Raw genomic sequence first — 17,127 nt, forward strand, 5'->3', positions numbered from 1 at the left:
TTGAAATGTGAAAGTTTGAGAACCACTAATAGGCCAGTCAATCTAGGCTAAAAAAAAGGGGCCCGACCGAAAACAAATTGCAATAGTAATCATTCAGGGTTTTTTATGATCCTTAGGGTCATCCAAAAAAACATGTTAAAAGTTTCCCCATTTTATTCTTAGTGGATCAAGGTAAATTAAGGGGGTTCAAGTTTGGGTCCCTTCACTTAATATACAGGAAAAAAGACCACCCAAAAAATATTCTTTAAGTAGCATGTGAGGGGTCTAACTATGGGCTTTTCATGATTCTGAATCCATTGCAAGCATTTGTTTTTGCACGAAAACCATTCCTCAGGCTAAAACCATGGTTTAGTGATGAGTCATCACTTTTCTGGGGTCAGCTCAGTTTTTAGCCAGAGGAATGTTTTTCGTGCAAAACAAATGCTTGCAATGGATTCAACCAAAAAACCCTAGTAGACCCCTCACATGCTACTTAAAGAAGATATTTTGGGGGGTCTTTTTTTTCCTGTATAGTAAGTGAAGGGACCCAAACTTGAACCCCCTGAATTCACCTTGATCCACTAAGAATATAATGGGAAACTTTTAACATGTTATTTGGATGACCCTAAGGATCATAAAAAACCTTGAACCATTACTATTGCAATTTCTTTTGGGTCAAACCTCAGATTGACTGGCCTATAAAACAAAATGGACAGTGGTGTGGTTACTGTGACGCTCGGGATCAGATGGAGTCTGAGGTCACATGTTGGAGTCCAGCGCCTGCTCAGGATCCGCTGACGTCATCAACAGAAAGAGACGCTTGGAGAGCTCGGGCCCGACCCGCCGCGTCGTGGAGGTCACGCCCTCGCCGCGGCGAATCAGAAGCTCCGACAGCAAGGAGACCCCTTCACGGTCCGTCTTGCATCGCCGGTAAGCCTGAGGCCGACATGGCAGAGAGAGCATGTAAGGAGATAGCATGCCACGCTTGAAGGCCTACTGCAAGCGGTTCTACTCTACTACTAAGCGAGTAGGGGGTTCAGGTTAAAGCATTTAGGGCTCTATTTTGTTTCTCTTAAAGGGATATTTCACTTTAAAGTGATCCCTGACTAATACGACAAATATGCCTACAATGTAAAATTAAAAACATCTCAATTATTTTATTTCTTCAAGAAATAGATAATCTTTCACTCAATAGGGGAAATGCCCGTCGCAAGTTGATGATGTCATAAATGTCAAGTGTGATCTATCCCTATGGAATTTATGGCATGCATGTGAAAATAAAAACAAACTTAATACTTCCTATGGTTAATATGAGCATCAAATCAATATTTCAAATGTGTTTGTGTTTTGTTTTTTTGCACATGCATGCCATAAAAATTACACATGACATTTATGACATCATCAACTTGCGACAGGCATTTCCCCTACTGAGTGAAAGATTAGCTATTTCTAGAAGAAATAAAATATTTAAGGTGTTTTTAATTTTACATTGTAGTTATAGAGGACAATTATAATGTATAAGACATATTTGTCGTATTAGTCAGGGATCCCTTTAAAAAAAAAAGAAAACTGGCCCAGGGCCTCTCCCCATACACACCCATTGTGTGTGTAACTTCAAACTCCATTTTAACCATGATAAGATTCATTAAAAACACCCATTATTTTTTCTGGTGACTCATACTACCCTCCTAATGCGTGAGCAGACTGTGTTTTTTCAATAACTTTTTTCATTTCTTTTTAATAATTCTTTGGGAAAATGGAAAAAAATTAAATACAGTTATCAAAAAAACACGGCCTGCTCATGTATTAGGAGGGTAGTATTAGTCACCAGAAAGAATAATGTGTATTTTTTAATAAATCTATCATGGTTAAAATGGAGTTTGAAGTTACAATGGGTGTGTATGGGGAGAAGCCGTGGAGGATATTGAATTGAATTGAATATTGAATCAAGCAAATTAAAAACTGTTCAGGGTGTTCATAAAAGCCTGGTTAGACGATAAAATTACCAAAAGTTTTTTTGAAAGTGAAATATCCCTTTAAGTACCAGCTCTTATGCCTTAACTTAAGAACTGGAGGCGTGGCAAAATGCTGTTTGACCACTCAAAACATACAAACAGAATTGGCCACGCCTACAGGTCTTAAGTTAAGGCAAAAGAGCTGGTACTTATAAGACAATCAAAATGGAGCCCTTCGTGTTCAGATTTGACATACTGTATGGCGCCGTTTTCAAAACAATTAGTACAATAATGTAAAACATGATGTTCAGGAAATATTCTATAAACCTCTTCTAAACCTATGTTCCTGCAGTACTACTTACCGACTTTAACAAAATATTTCTCTGAAATGTATATATATATATTTTTTGATGGAAGCTGCTATACTGAGAAAGCATTCTATTGCTATTTTGAGTTTGACCAATTCCAATACTAAATAGGCAGTCTACATGATGCAGCAGTGTAAACGGTGATTTAAACCTTTTTTTACGTCTCTCTGCAATATCTTTCTAATTTACGTCCACACATGGGTCCAGAGACCCAGTGCTTTGGGAACCAGCGGTCCAACAGTGACCAGGTCGCACCACATTCTGGGCCCTGGGTACAAGGATTCACTGCGGGCCCCCCATTAATGTTCTTCATAGGCCGGGGGAGGTGGTTTAACCCATTTAGACTGGGAACGCATTATTTTGTGATTTAAAGTTGTACCATGTAACTTTTTTTATAAAACAAATCTTAAAATTGTCCTAAATGTTAAATCGCTAAAGTTTTAGAACACCCACTCCGTTATTTTCAGCTTCTGAAGCCTTCTCTTTATATGTTTTCTTCTTAGCAGTGACAGGGGCGGGATTTCGCGCCAAAATGACGTAATCTGCATCATCTGTATACGTTGTGTATACGTTGCCCAATCACATCGCCGATCATGCACACATGGTACACTACCGGCCAATCACAGCTTATCTGCTCTGGTCTCCAGGAAGCGCCTCCGCTTGGCTACAGTGTTTACCATGGTGAAGGATTTTAACCTCTTAATCCACAAATCCTGGACAGAAAATTACGTTCTACCATGCGTTCTACCCCTCCACGGATTACTATCGGTCGCGGTGGTTTGCGGCGCCGCTCCGGTGGTCCGCGGCGGTGGTCCGCGACGACTCCGGCCGAAAAACGGCCGAAAAAAGCAATAGCGCTACTGACCACTAGTTGAGCAACTTACACAGTATAGCTTTAACTATTGAAGAATGGCAGATATACAAGCTTGCAGTGCTGCACCAAACCTATGTTTCTATGTCAGTGGTGCTCATACCTTTTCACGTGAAGGACCCCCAAAATGATATGTATTTGGCCACGGACCCCCATCTCAAAATATTTAGTTCCAGGGACCCCCCAGAAGCAAAATTTGAGTTACAAATGTTCGCTTAAAAAATACATATATTCAAAGATGTGCACACATTTTCACGACTTTTCAAAAATAGCAGATATACAAGCTCACAGCGCGGCACGGAATTCAATAGCTAAAGTATAAAATAATTAAGGCGGCCCCTCCACCTTGAGCCCTAGTAACTCAGTCCCACTTCCCCCCGTTGTGACGCCCCTGACAGTGACTACCTGACTGAGGAGCTGTGGTGAGGGGTGGGCAGCCAGGATGGTGGAGGCCATGTCTGGGCTGACTCTGTTGAGCTGCTGGATCTGCCTCTTCCACACCTGCAGCAGCCCCTTCCCAGCTCTGTCCACCCGCTGGCCTCCGGCCCACTCGCTCTCCAGGTAGAAGGAAAAGACCGTGTTCTCCCGCTCTCGCCTGCAACGCGTCACACGCGCACACACGAATGTTTGAGTGTTAGTACCTTGTACCTTTTGTCGCAAAGCAAAGCCCTGCTTCATCATACAAGGCTGTCGCACAAAAGTAGTGAAAACAGCCGATCTACAAGCACACAACGTAGATCGGCTGTTTTCACAATCATTTTTAAAATGTAAATACAAACCTATCGGTTTTGGACATACAAGGTTTCCACCCGACGACGACGATAATAGAGGGTTGTATCAGTTGTTAAAGATAAAAAATACTAGCTTACTTGAAAGGGGCTTCTGCAACTGCTTTGGTTGACATGGCGATGTGATCTGAAAACTCTTTCCAGGACGCCAAGAAACGGACGGACACTCCAGTATGGAGCTGCAGGTGCACCACGGCCTGAGAGGAGACAATGAAGAACAATTGAATTAGCCACTTCTCAACATTTCTTACATGTGTGGAAAAACTGTTCATCTACATCAAGGGTCTTCAACAGGGGTTCCGCGGGGATACTGCAAAGTAGGGATAGCGAACGGTTAGTCTCGCGGAGCCAGACAACTATTCCACAATCTCCGAATGCTATATAGAGTCTGGAACGGCAGCTCCCGAGCGGCGAGTATCGGAAGTAGCCACTGTTGCACTGAACTGTAGTCCCATTGGAAACGTAACAGAAACACAATAGCTCAGACAAAGTCATTCGAGCGGCCTATTCTTGTTATGGGTGTATAGTTTATGAAACGTTTGAAAACATCATGGAGGTAACACCAATAACACCAGAGAAAGACAAAATAAAGCTCCCAGAAATGTTGAAAGGAGACATAATGCTTCCAGTAGGACATGTTATTGTTACTGCACCAAGGGAGCGGTTGCGTCACATCCGCTTTATCTCGCACTCATCGTTTCTTCCCCGGTTTGCCAGACTGTATGCCGGGAGCATTTGCCAAAATCGCGGAGGCAACAGTCTGGCCACGCGAGACTAGCGAACGGTTAACCGTTACCGTTTAACCCAGTGTTTCTCAACCTTTTTTCTGCATGGGCACACTTTTCATGTCCCAAGAATCCACGGGCACACCAACATAATACGGGGGTGTATATATCGTCACTGTCGGGAAGAAACCTTGTATCTCCAAGTTTCAAATTTGTACGTTTCTTCGCAAAGTAAAGCCCTGCTTCATCATACAAGGCTGTCGCACAACAGTAGTGAAAACATCAGATCTACAAGCACACAATGCCTCGCACTAGTTTAAATCATTTTTAAAATGATAAATACAATACTGGCTTTCAAGCAGTTTCAAGGGGCACACTTGACCCTTCTCAGGGGCACACCAAAGGTCCACAGGCACACTGGTTGAGAAACACTGGTTTAACCGTTAAGAACGGTTAATGGTGACCGATCAAAATAAAAATAAAGGAAATCAACCCGCGTGTCACACCAAACGCCAAAGCCCCGGACACCGATGTCTGTGTAACATCACCCCATACAACTATAGGCCATGCGGTCACACATATCTGTGTCGCTGCTGCCCCCGACACCAATGTCTGTGTAACATCCATGCAGGCATCTGTCCGAGAGACGCTGACACTGACAGAGACAATCTTACTAGTAATTCTACTAGATCTCTTTTCCATTAGTCCCTAACATTTTAGCCTAGTTTGGATTTGTTGACAATATTTATTTCGTCTTAGTTCTAGTCATCATAGCTTAGTTGCTATGTACTTTTCGTCTTTGGTTGACGAAGTCAGCACTGCAGTAAAGATTGCAAATTATGTCCAATGGGGCTTTTAAGCCGTGACATCATTTTGTAGTCAGACCTCCAAACAGATGTATTATCAATATCTGTCCCTCGCTATTTCAACAGATCCGAGACAACAACTAAAGTATAATTCTACCATTTTCCTTTCAACAACAAAGAGAAGAAAAATTAGTAAATAGTAAAAATAGTAAAAAGAAAAAAAAAATCACGGGCGCTGGGGCCTTTTGGCCCCAAAAGTTCTCCTCTGCCTAAAAAATGATGTCAGACTTAACAGCCCCATATTTATTATCCCTGTCCATACATTATGACTAGTCATCCTACCTCCTCCACTTCAACTCGTGACACCTCAGGTAGTGTGGGCTTCCCATCCTTCTTCCCCTTCTTTCTCACTGCTCCTTTTCCTTGCTCCTCCCGCAGGACTGCCTCTCGAAACTTCTTCTGGGTTTGGGACTTGTGAGATCTGGGGGGAAAAATAAGCTCCCGTTAGGCCTAGATTTATCGAATGCTTTAACTATTGAAAAATAGCAGATATACAAGCTCGCAGTGCCGCGCTGCGAGCTTGTAGATCTGCTATTTTTTTTTTTTAAATCATGACAATTTGTGCAAATCTTTGAATATCTTATCTTTAAAGTGAATATTTGTAACTCAAATATTTGCTTCTGGGGGGTCCCTGATACAAAATATTTTGAGACGGCGGTCGGCAGTCAAATACATATAATTCTAGGGGTCCTTGACAAGAAAGAGTTTGAGAACCACTGACAGAAACATTCTACAAGCTCACAACGTTGCATTTGCTGTTAACCGGAAGTGTCCTGCAGATAATGCTACAGTAAAGTCTTGCGGAAACAGGTGGATAGAATCGGGTCAAAATTCAAATGTTCACGATTTTTCAAAAATAGCAGATCGACCGAGTGCCGCGCTGTGAGCTTGTATATCTGCTATTTTTCAATAGTTAAAGCATAAAATAATAATACGCAATAATGCGTATTATGGATTAAATAACAACAATTTAAATCATTGTATGTAGATAATATGTAGACAAATCTCCTCCTTCTTCCCTTCCTTTTTTTTCTATGGAAATAAGGATACGATGGGAGCTACAGTATGCACGAAAACTCATTTCACCCACGACTTGCTCCTGTAAACCTGTGATGTGACAATAAAGCAGATTCTGATACCAAAACTGTTACTTTTCAGCGTTCAAATATTTAATGGAGATAAAGAGGTTCTCTTCCCGACAGCAACGATGTGTCAGATGTTGAGTTACAAATCTAAAATGTCATCGCAGTCAGGCAGAAACCTTGCTTTTCCATATTTAAACTTTTTTTTCACGCAACAATATCTACAAGCTCAAATGTCACGATACGTTGTGTACATTTCATAGTTTGTGTAGGTCTACTTGTGTACTAACGACAGATTGTTGCGACCGCCAGGTGGCAGTTACTATCCAAACCTCCACCGGCTGTCAGTCAGTCTGTCAGTCACGTCACGTCACATCACACTTTTGCCCTACTCATATCTCCGCCACCGTTGCCCCCATCCATGCCAAACTTTGCACACACACTCCTTGGCTGCCAAACCACAACCCCTCATTTCTCACATGGCCCTCTTCTAGCGCCACCATAAGGCCGATTGGTGGCGAACACATTTTTGGACACTGCTCCTACAGATTTTGCCCTAAAATCACACAAAGTTATGTCATCAACATGGATCTGTCCCATTTCCCATATTCCCTCCTGATTGGCTATGACTGCCTTCTAAAGTTTGTGTATGCGACGTGACAGACGCTTATCTCCCGATTAGGGAGTCTAACTGGTGTACCTTCTCTGCATTGACCCATCAGTGTTCTGCTCAGAGTGAGCACAAGGGGGAGCAGTTGGGAGGTTAAGTGTCTTTAACAGGTGACATGAAGCTGGAGAGGCAGAGGCTCGAACCTTCCTCCTGAGCTACTTGCGCTCCATTATGTTTCAAGGCCTCGTGTAATGATTTGATGATGATGCAATGTACCGAGTCATTGCGCACAGTTACACAGACAGCCTCATCACAATCATTGTACAATCGATCTTCTAGGTTTTATATAATCATAAAGCGGTTGGCTACAATAGTTTAGTTTGCTTGACAACCTCTACTTCGTTGCTATCCTACTTTAACATCATTCTCTATTACAGCCGTTGTGTTGATGTGACAGTGAGCTGTATTTGGTCCCCTCCTTTTTCTTAAATGCAGATCTGCGAGCTTGTAGATCTGCTGTTTTTCTACATGTTTACCCATTACAGATTACAGATGCTATGGTCCATGTCTACATATGATCCTCTATTATAACTATTCTGTTCAGAATCTATAGCAAATGCCAGAGCTGATCAATGTATCATTGGCACAGCCTCTTAAGACAGAACAGGAAACAATACATAAGCTTTAATAACTTTTCTTTTGCTCTCATTTCGCTGTAACGGTGTTGTTAATTTGCCCGGGAGTCCAATAAAGACATCAGAATTGTGCTGCATCAGCCATAACACGCTGTGGGCACTAATGGAATATGGAGCCCGAATGCTCACTTTATTATGGTGAAATGTTGATGTTTGTTTTGCTCATTTCATTTCACAGTTTGTCAAGGAAGAGCGCTGCACAATTATAATGACTTACATAAGGTTATTTGTTTCAACTCTCACTTCACTGGGCATAGTCTTTTAAGGTTTGCTTACCAGGCATTCCTTGGTATTCAGACAAAACGAAGCAACTCATTTTAAAGTATATCTCCCCAGATCATAATGTAAAGCAGTGGTTATTCTATCTTTTCAGGCCGCGACCCCCAAAATAATCATATTTTAACTGGAACACACCCCACCCTGACGAGCGCTAAGAGTTGAGGCAATACGGTTCAATTGTGAAAATAGCAGATCTACATGCTCACAACGCCTTGCAACCGCGAGGCGTTGTGATCATGTAGATCGGCTATTTTCACAATTTCTGCCTCTAATATTTGACAATTGGCCGATGTTTCATTTGTCATTTTAGAGGTATTAAAAAGTCATTCAATTGCCACTTTAGAAATGTGCAGATAGCCTCTATACACTTAAACGTTATGATTGTTTGTTGGTTTAATCGCTAATTTAGGGTCCCGACCCCCAGGCTGAAAACCACTGTTGTAAAGTAGGGTTCCTGCCCACACCTGAAATACTTCTCCAGATCAATAACCACCAAGCTGAGGATCCTTCCAGGGTTGGAGGTTTGCAGAGACCGGACCCAGGAGGTCAGAGAAGGACTGCAGTCTGCCGCTCCAAACCTTTGTTCCTAGGTTAGGAGGGGAGAGATAAAAAGTGAAAAAGATACTAATCAAAAAATTAAAAAAACATTGTCTATGCTGTAAATGACACCCACTTTGCAGTTTATGAAGGGATGAGATGGACCATTAGGTTATACGTGGTGCAGGATATTTCTGTGCGTAACTGCATTCCCAGTTTTCAGAAGGTGGCATACCCGTTACATTGGTCCAGTTCGGTTTTCCCATAGCTTTGCAGACCTGCCAACCCTGGCAAATTTTTTTGAGTACTCATGCGCGGGCACGGAGTGCCCGCGCGGCGCCCACAGCGCCCGCGGTGCAAATTTTGTGGTTTTCCCGCACAAAACAGTGTATATTTTGGGGGGTTCCACGCGCCTTTTTGGGTGGGACCTTTACAGTTATGTTAACACAATTTCACACCAGAAATGTAGCACATTGCATGTCTTGACTTACACTAATAGGAGGAGGCAAGATCAACCTTTTAAATAAAAATGCCATTTGGTCTGGAGAAAAAGTAGGCTAGTATTACCAGGCAATACAGTAATGTTGCTTTGGCAATATTGTTGACAAATCCTTAATAAAATATATTAACTGCACTTGCTCAGAGTTAGTTAACAATAGACTAGCAAAACAGTCTCACCAGTGACTTAATGAATGAACATACATCAACATAATCATGTTATTCAAATAGCAAAATAGCTTTACATTGTCAGGTAGGCTATTTACCTTTAAATATTTACCTGTGTCTTTGTTAAACATTGTTAATTGAGCAGCCTAAATAAAACCACCTTTCTGTGCATGATTTGCATGAAGTTGAAAGTATTCAACTCATGTAGGTTTCTATTGCATTCATTAAAATAGGCCTACATTGTGTATAGATCAAATACCGTCTAGTCTGTATATTCATTCATAGAGGATACAGGCTACTCATTGTTAACAAACCATTAATGTCTTCATATATTCACAGGTGATAAATAACTTGTTCACCTTTAATGTTTTTGACAATACACATAGTCCCCCTAATTCCTTCATTCATATTCATTTAGAGATAGTGGACAGGGAGCCCAGTATTTTATTTTCATTCTTTTGGATCTTTACTCTAAAGCCTAATCATGGTCAATGTATGCTACAGTTCATTGTACCTGGTCACAAGTTTTGACATTTCCCGACTTCGCTCACGTGCAACACCGTCGTATGACGAAGTATAACACAGGCTTCATACACAACAAGCTGTCGCGGGGGCGACCGCAGTTTAATAGTATAATATTATTGATTCACTTGATTAAAACCCTAACCGCGTCGCGGAGAGGAGCGACAACAACATAACAACCATTTCATTCTCACCATCGTGGCTGCTGACATGTGAATTCACCTTAGCTGAGTGTTATCTTAATATATTACCTGTTAGTCAGACTACTACTCGTTGCACGGCAGCATTGTAGGGGCGACACCGACGACTCGCACAACACGGCCATTCTCCGTTTATCTTCTTTATAAATTAATCGTATTAATATCGCCGTTGTACAAACCAGGCGGCGATAGCTATGAGATGAGTAGCTTCTTATTATAACTCTATGATGAGTAGCGTAAGTGTACATGCTGCACCGCGCTGAAAACCAAAATAAACTCATGGCATCCGGTTCAATTCTTCTTCTGCCGAAAAAAACCAGCATATCTTCTGTTCTAGTGCTCCCCAGTGCCATGCGCCCCATTCAAACACCATTCAAGTGGTGCCTGGGAGGAACTACACGGCAGGTTGCAAAAATCTTCGCCTCGTTTGCTGCTGCAGAATGTGCTGTTATACCACGCCGCGCCCATCCCCCGAAGTTGCGTAGCAATGAGGGGAAATATCGTACCTGCGTACAGAGCCTTAAAATGCGTGCTTAGTACGCAAAATGCGTACGGGTTGGCAGGTCTGGCTTTGTTTGATAGGCTCAACTGGAAACCCACAGAACCTTCCACATTCCCTGGAACCGGATGGCATGTTTTGACTGTCTGAGAGATTGATAGTTGAATCTGATTCGACTCTGATTGCATACTATAAAAAATGTTATAGGATCATTTCATTTGGGCTGTGGGGGGTGCTTTATGTCTGATTTAACATAATACTTAGTTTCTCCCAATTAATCATATCCAATTCTTTTTTCCAATCTATCTGTTAATTAGTCCACTATTCGACTAATCGAGGTCAGGCCTCGTACAGAGCCGTTATGTTGTTGCCTTAACAGGAAGTGTGAAACGGTGTAGGATCAACCAACCTGGGTGTAGCTGTGGATCAGACTTATAAAGTCATCAACTGTAATCTGCATTACAACCTGGGCTTCTGGTGCACTGGACACATCATCTGACTGAGAGAGAGAGAGAGAGAGAGAGAGACGAGCATAATAGTTTGACTAAGAACAACAAAAATTGTTATTTTGTGTGAAGTGCAGAAATACAATAAGACGGAGGCAGTAAAATAGCATACTGTAGGAGATAATAAACACAAACAAAGTGAGAAAAGGCCAGTCTAAAATGACTTTTTTAGAAGAGATTTAAAAAAACGACTGAAACTGACTGCGCATGCATAAAAAGTGAATATCGGGTGGCAAATTGAGTGCTGGCAAAGTGAGTTTAATGCAATCAGATGGGACTTTTCTGTTTTTTTGCCACTCAGTAGGCATTGCTGCATAACTTCCGGGTGTGTTGATGATACCCTCTATATCAGTGTTTCTCAACCTTTTTTTCTGCATGGGCACACTTTTCATGTCCCAAGAATCCATGGGCGTGTAAATATCGTCACTGTCGGGAAGAAACATTGTATTTCCAAGTTTCAAATTTGTATGTTTCTTCGCAAAGTAAAGCCCTGCTTCATCATTAAAGGCTGTCACACAACAGTAGTGAAAACAGGAGATGTGAGAGATTAGGAAAATCTTTTGTACCGGCTGCCCTTAACACAACTACTGCCTCTTAATCTGAAGGTTTGCTTGGTGCCTCGGTGCCACGCCGTTTCCTCCATAGGCCGCCGCTATTATTTTGAAGGGCCGGAAGGGGGTTGTTTTTGTTTTTTTGGATTATCACTTGACGGCAACGATTACGTCATATAGTCACATGACAGTGTGAGCCCAGAAGAGAACATGGCTGCGCCCAGCTTTTGTGTACAAGTATGGAGAGTGGAGACCATCCTTTGTATAAGAATGTCCCTTTTGGAGAAAATGAAGTCTCTTTATGGGCCTCTCAATGGATTTACTATGGAGGACGTTAACTTCGCGTGCACGCCCGACGTGCGTTGTAAATTTTTGACATTGCACTATTAGGTTGTGTTGGTAGTTTCTGAGTATTTTTGCTTTATTTAACAATGACAGTGAGATACTTGTTTGCACTAACTAGCATTGACTGCTATGGTCTCTTTTGCAAGACACTTTATGTATATATACTTATATATTATTCGCCCCCTCTATTGATGCACCTTCTCTTTATTGGTACTGTACTGCTCTTGTCTTTGTTTTTGTTTGTTTTTTTCCCTCTTATCTATCTTTTCTTACGTCTCTGTAACTTTGTAAATAACTGTATACTGCTGTGCTTCTACTGGACAACTGAATTTCCCCCTTGGGATAATAAAGGTATCTATCTATCTATCTATCTATCTATCTATCTATCTAAGCACACAATGCCTCACACCGCGAGGCGTTGTGTGTTTGTAGATCGTCTGTTTTCATTAGTTTAAATCATTTTTTTAAAATGATAAATACGATACTGGCTTTCAAGCAGTTTCAAGGGGCACACTTGACCCTTCTCAGGGGAACACCAAAGGTCCCCAGGCACAGTGGTTGAGAAACACTGCTCTATATGATCTCCTCACACACAAGTCTTTCCAAAGAGTAGAGGCCTTGAAGTCAAAGACTAGATCTGATATACCTGTGCAGAGGGAGATCTCCTGACCCAGGTGACACTGCGTGGAAGTGGCTGCTTCTCTATAGCACAGCTACAGCCCAAGGCCTGCAACGACGCCAGCAAAGTCCCCCCTCCTTCCAACTGTAATAGGGCTGGAAAATAAACAACAGTTAGCCAGTCAAACATCCTTAACCTGGCTTACAGTTCCTGCAGGGCACGTCATGAGATAAGTAAACACTCGCAGGCGATAATTCACAATTTTAAATTATTTATGCTGTGTGCTCATAAACAGACCCAAGTACGCATTTGACTTGTGCTTTTACTCGCTGCTGCTTTAGCTTACCTGGATCCACGACCACTACAATGTGCTTTATGCACTCCTCGGGCCTCAGGGCCTTGACGGTCTCCGCCAGGGCTTTCCGCGCGGCCTTCTCCCTCTCTTGCTCCTGCCTGCGTGTAGGGATGGGACAAACACACTCACGATAATCGTATCGTGGAGATTTCAATTTATCGTGAAATGATCCTCCGTCATCCACTGGGATCAACTCACCTTTATTCGCAGAGCCACATGCCATTTAACCCATTCAGGCCTAGAATTATTCAACGCTTTAACCAGTGAAAAATAGCAGATATACAAGCTCACAGCGCGGCACCGAGTGCCGCGCTGCGAGCTTGTAGATCTGCTATTTTTGAAAAAGTCGTGAAAATGTGAGCACATTTTTCAATATATGTATTTTCAAAGCGAACGTTTGTAACTCAAATTTTGCTTCTGGGTGGTCCCTGGAACTAAATATTTTGAGATGCGGGTCCGTGGCCAAATACATATCATTTTGGGGGTCCTTCACATGAAAAGGTTTGAGAACCACTGACATAGTAGTCTCTCAAGAACAGACTAACTGAGCTCCAGTTATGTGAAAAGGACCTTTTCTTTGACGATGGCTGGCCAGATTGCTGACATAAAAACATTGTTTTTAAAAAAAAAACGCCCCAGGATAATGGATGTTGCGGATATTTTGATTATCGCGATAATATCGTAAATCACAGTTTTTTGACCTTTTCGTATCTTTCCCATCCCTACCTGCGCGCCTCCTTGTCCGCCTGCTGGCGCTGCCTGGCCTCCTTCCTCCTTAGGGCCTCCTCCCGGGAAGCCAAGATCTCCTCCGCCGTCCTCTTGGACGTCTTCCTCTTCTTGGCGGGCGACGTGTCCTCGCTCGCCGCCCAGGAGGACGTTGTCTGGGGCGGCCGGTGATGAGGAAAGACCGCGTCGTCCTCTTCTTGGTCACTCGAATCCCCCGCTTCCCCTGTCCCGTGCTGAACAACAGGAAGGGACCTGAAAGGGGGCTCCAACTTTGAAAAAACGCCCCGCGCCGATTGATCTGGCCTGGGTGGCTCGGCACTGTGCGGCTGATCATGTTTTCCATTAGTGACGGCAGAGGCTACACAAGCCACGCTCTCTTGTCTCATTTTGAGTCTCAGCGCGAGAGGAACATAAGGCGCGTCGTCTTCAGAGTCGCTGCTGACCATCATGACATCAGCCGCAGGTCTGGCGGGTCTACTTAAGCACAGATCGCCCTCAGCAATCCGTTTAACAGACGCGACAGGGGAGTGGGAGGCAGCTACGTCTGTATCGCAGCTTGCTACCTCTGTGTCACTCAGTGCCTCTGTGTCAGAGCTATCCACCAGGACCACTGGATCTGGTTTTTTAGTGCTGCTATGGTTGGAGTCTTTTCTGCCTTGACCGCCATGCCGGAGCAAGTCAAACAATGTCCTCGTCTCCTCGTCTAGGTCGCTGGACTCGCTGCAACTGGCCATCGTTGTCAGACACAGATCTAAATTGAAAATACAGAATGAAACGCACGATGAGCGGATACGAATACCACAGTAAAACAGTGCAGCATCGGTTAAAGGAGTAGTCACCCCCCAAATTACTTTTTCTATTGATTACTCATGCCATGGAGACTTGAGTTACATTCCTAAGACAAAAAAATATTATAACTAGAAGCAGTGCTCTTCCGAGCACAGGTCTCCACCAGGCCATGCGTCCTGGTGGTGCTACTGTATAATAGGCCAATGTAAAAAGGGTGGCATATGTTCTTCACCTTAGATCTTTCATGGCAATCGGACGCACGCTGCATGCATGATTTCAAGCATTGTGTTCCAAAAATGTGTTTTGCTAAAGTCTACCTGCTGGTGGCGCTATAACAGGACAATGTTAAAAAGGTAGCATTTGTTCCTTGACCTAGTGGGAATATGTGTGGCAAATGTCACGGTAATCGCAAGCTGCGTTGATGATTTGAGGCATTTTGTTCAAAAACGGAGCAATCCTGCAAACTTTGGAAGCTAATATTAGCCAATCAGGATGGAATATGAAATATCAGACGGATCGGACTTGATCACATGACTATAGAGATACTGTGTACCGATTTGCATGATTTTTGGATAAAATCTCAAGGAGTAATATCCAAAAATGTGTTTTACATAAGTCAGCCCAAAGGTGGCGCTATAAAAGGCTGATGTGAAAAATGCAGGGCAAAGGTTTATCCTTAGCCTCTAGGGAGTGCGCTTACAAAGTTTGAAACTGATCGGTGGAGTTATAGGTAAAACCACAAATCGGGCTGTTATAGCGCCACCATGGGGCTGATTAAAAAAAATAAGTGGCATGTCTTCCTCGGCCTAGTGGGAACGTGTGTGTGTGATTTCATGATATTTGCACTTTGCGTTTGTGATTTGAGGCATTTTGTTCAAAACGGCTCAATCCCACAAACTTTGGAAGCCAATCTTAGCCAATCAGGATGGAATATGCAAAATCGGACAGATCCGTGTCGATCACATGACTGTCGAGATATTGCCTACCGATTTGTAGGATTTTTGGACAAAATCTGTAAGAGTAGTGCACAGAAATGTGTTTAGCAAACATCGGCCACTAGTTGGCGCTAGAAAAGGCCCATTTGAAAAATTTAGGGCAGAGGTTCTAGATTGGCATCCAGGGAATGTGTGTGCTCACTTTGGCAGCGACCGGGCCAACGGCGACTGAGATTTGGCGCTCACAAACTGCGAGGACGCACGGACGGACGGACGGACGGACGGACGAAGGGGAAAACACTCTCCCCCATGCCTTCGGCTGGTGGAGACAATAAATTTGCCCCCATTGATTCCGAATGGGGACCCGGATGGGGAGTAATACATTTGGGTACGCATCCGGAATCATTGGGGGTACATTTATAATAATATCTTTTTTTGTCTTAGCAATGCAAAAAAATCAAACCTCGGTTCGAAGTGGAGCGGTGAATCTGTGTGTGTGTGTGTGTGTGTGTGTGTGTGTTTGTTTGTGCCTGCACAACAGCGCCCCTCCTTTAACTTGTGTGGCCACTCAAGGTATTGCCAGGCTACAGACATACCCAGCCAGCCAGCCAGCCAGCCAGCCAGCCACATAGCCAGCCAGCCACAGACATACCTGTCTATTGGGAGCGCTTTCACCGCTCCAAAAAAAAAGGTACTAAATAGAAAAATAGTAATTTTGGGGGTTAACTTACTCCTTTAAAACGTCACAACAATTTGTACAACTACAGCAGTGGTTTTGATTTTCAACCAGGGGTTCCAGGTGGTCCCCAGCTTAATGATGGAGAGTAGGTAACCAAATTGACCCTTATAGATCTTTAACTCTTGAGAGTGTAAAATTAAACAAAGTGGACCATTCTTTAACTCTTGAGAGCGTAAAATAAAACCAAATTAATGGACCCTTATTTGGTTTCATTTTACGCTCTCAAGAGTTAAATCGTTGTTAAACACCTGCATTATTCAATTTACAAGAAGTGTACCATTGGAAATGGTAAAAGGGGTTGAAAACCAACCACTCAACTACTCCACAATGAATTGTGTTGTGTTGTTGTTGTCACTTACTGTACTCTGTAGCAGTCTCTAGGCACAAGAACGTTGTACGACACCCGTCAAACTAAAAGACTCTCGTACGGCGTTATGGTTGCGAACCATGGGGTTTTAAGTCACAAAAGCACTACGTTTCTACAAGAAAGTAAACGGACTGCGTGTGATAATAAGTAATATATTTGCTGCAGTGCTGCAGACCGACGACTACAGCTACTTTTCAGATTTCCCCGCGTACGATGGGGAAGTATTTCGACGTTACACTAAGAGTTCTCCTTAACGCTATGTCACCGAAGAACCAGATGGTAATCCCAGGCTCAACCCCTCGCCTGTAGTCAACATAAATAAATACACACTTTCGCTACTCACCAAACCAAAGACCGTTCTAATATGATGAAAGCATACCTTCCTTAGTGGGGACACTCGGAGCCCCCCACTTCACGTCCAAAATACAGAAAAGAAAATATTTCACCCGAGGTTTTAGCTACTCCACAGCGCCCTCTACAGATCTTGTCAATAGAAAATGCCATTGACCATATCTTGCCTTCGCAGCCTTCCGGTCAAACATGTTCTTTTCTG

General features: G+C 43.0%; 1 protein-coding gene across 1 annotated transcript; it reads right to left on the reverse strand.

Moving 5' to 3' along the window:
* Positions 1-738: 738 nt before the first annotated feature.
* eme1 (essential meiotic structure-specific endonuclease 1) lies at positions 739-14,478 on the reverse strand (the record flags this gene model as incomplete). The annotated part of the gene is made up of 9 exons (XM_080747504.1): positions 739-915; positions 3,579-3,768; positions 4,043-4,158; positions 5,835-5,973; positions 8,683-8,804; positions 11,052-11,141; positions 12,691-12,818; positions 13,010-13,116; positions 13,745-14,478. The coding sequence occupies 9 exons, from the start codon at positions 14,476-14,478 to the stop codon at positions 739-741; spliced, it is 1,803 nt and encodes a 600-aa protein (XP_080603630.1).
* Between the last annotated feature and the right edge of the window lie 2,649 nt (positions 14,479-17,127).

The sequence above is a fragment of the Nannobrachium achirus genome (assembly GCF_963921795.1).
Source record: "Nannobrachium achirus genome assembly, chromosome: 18".
Taxonomy (NCBI): domain Eukaryota; kingdom Metazoa; phylum Chordata; class Actinopteri; order Myctophiformes; family Myctophidae; genus Nannobrachium; species Nannobrachium achirus.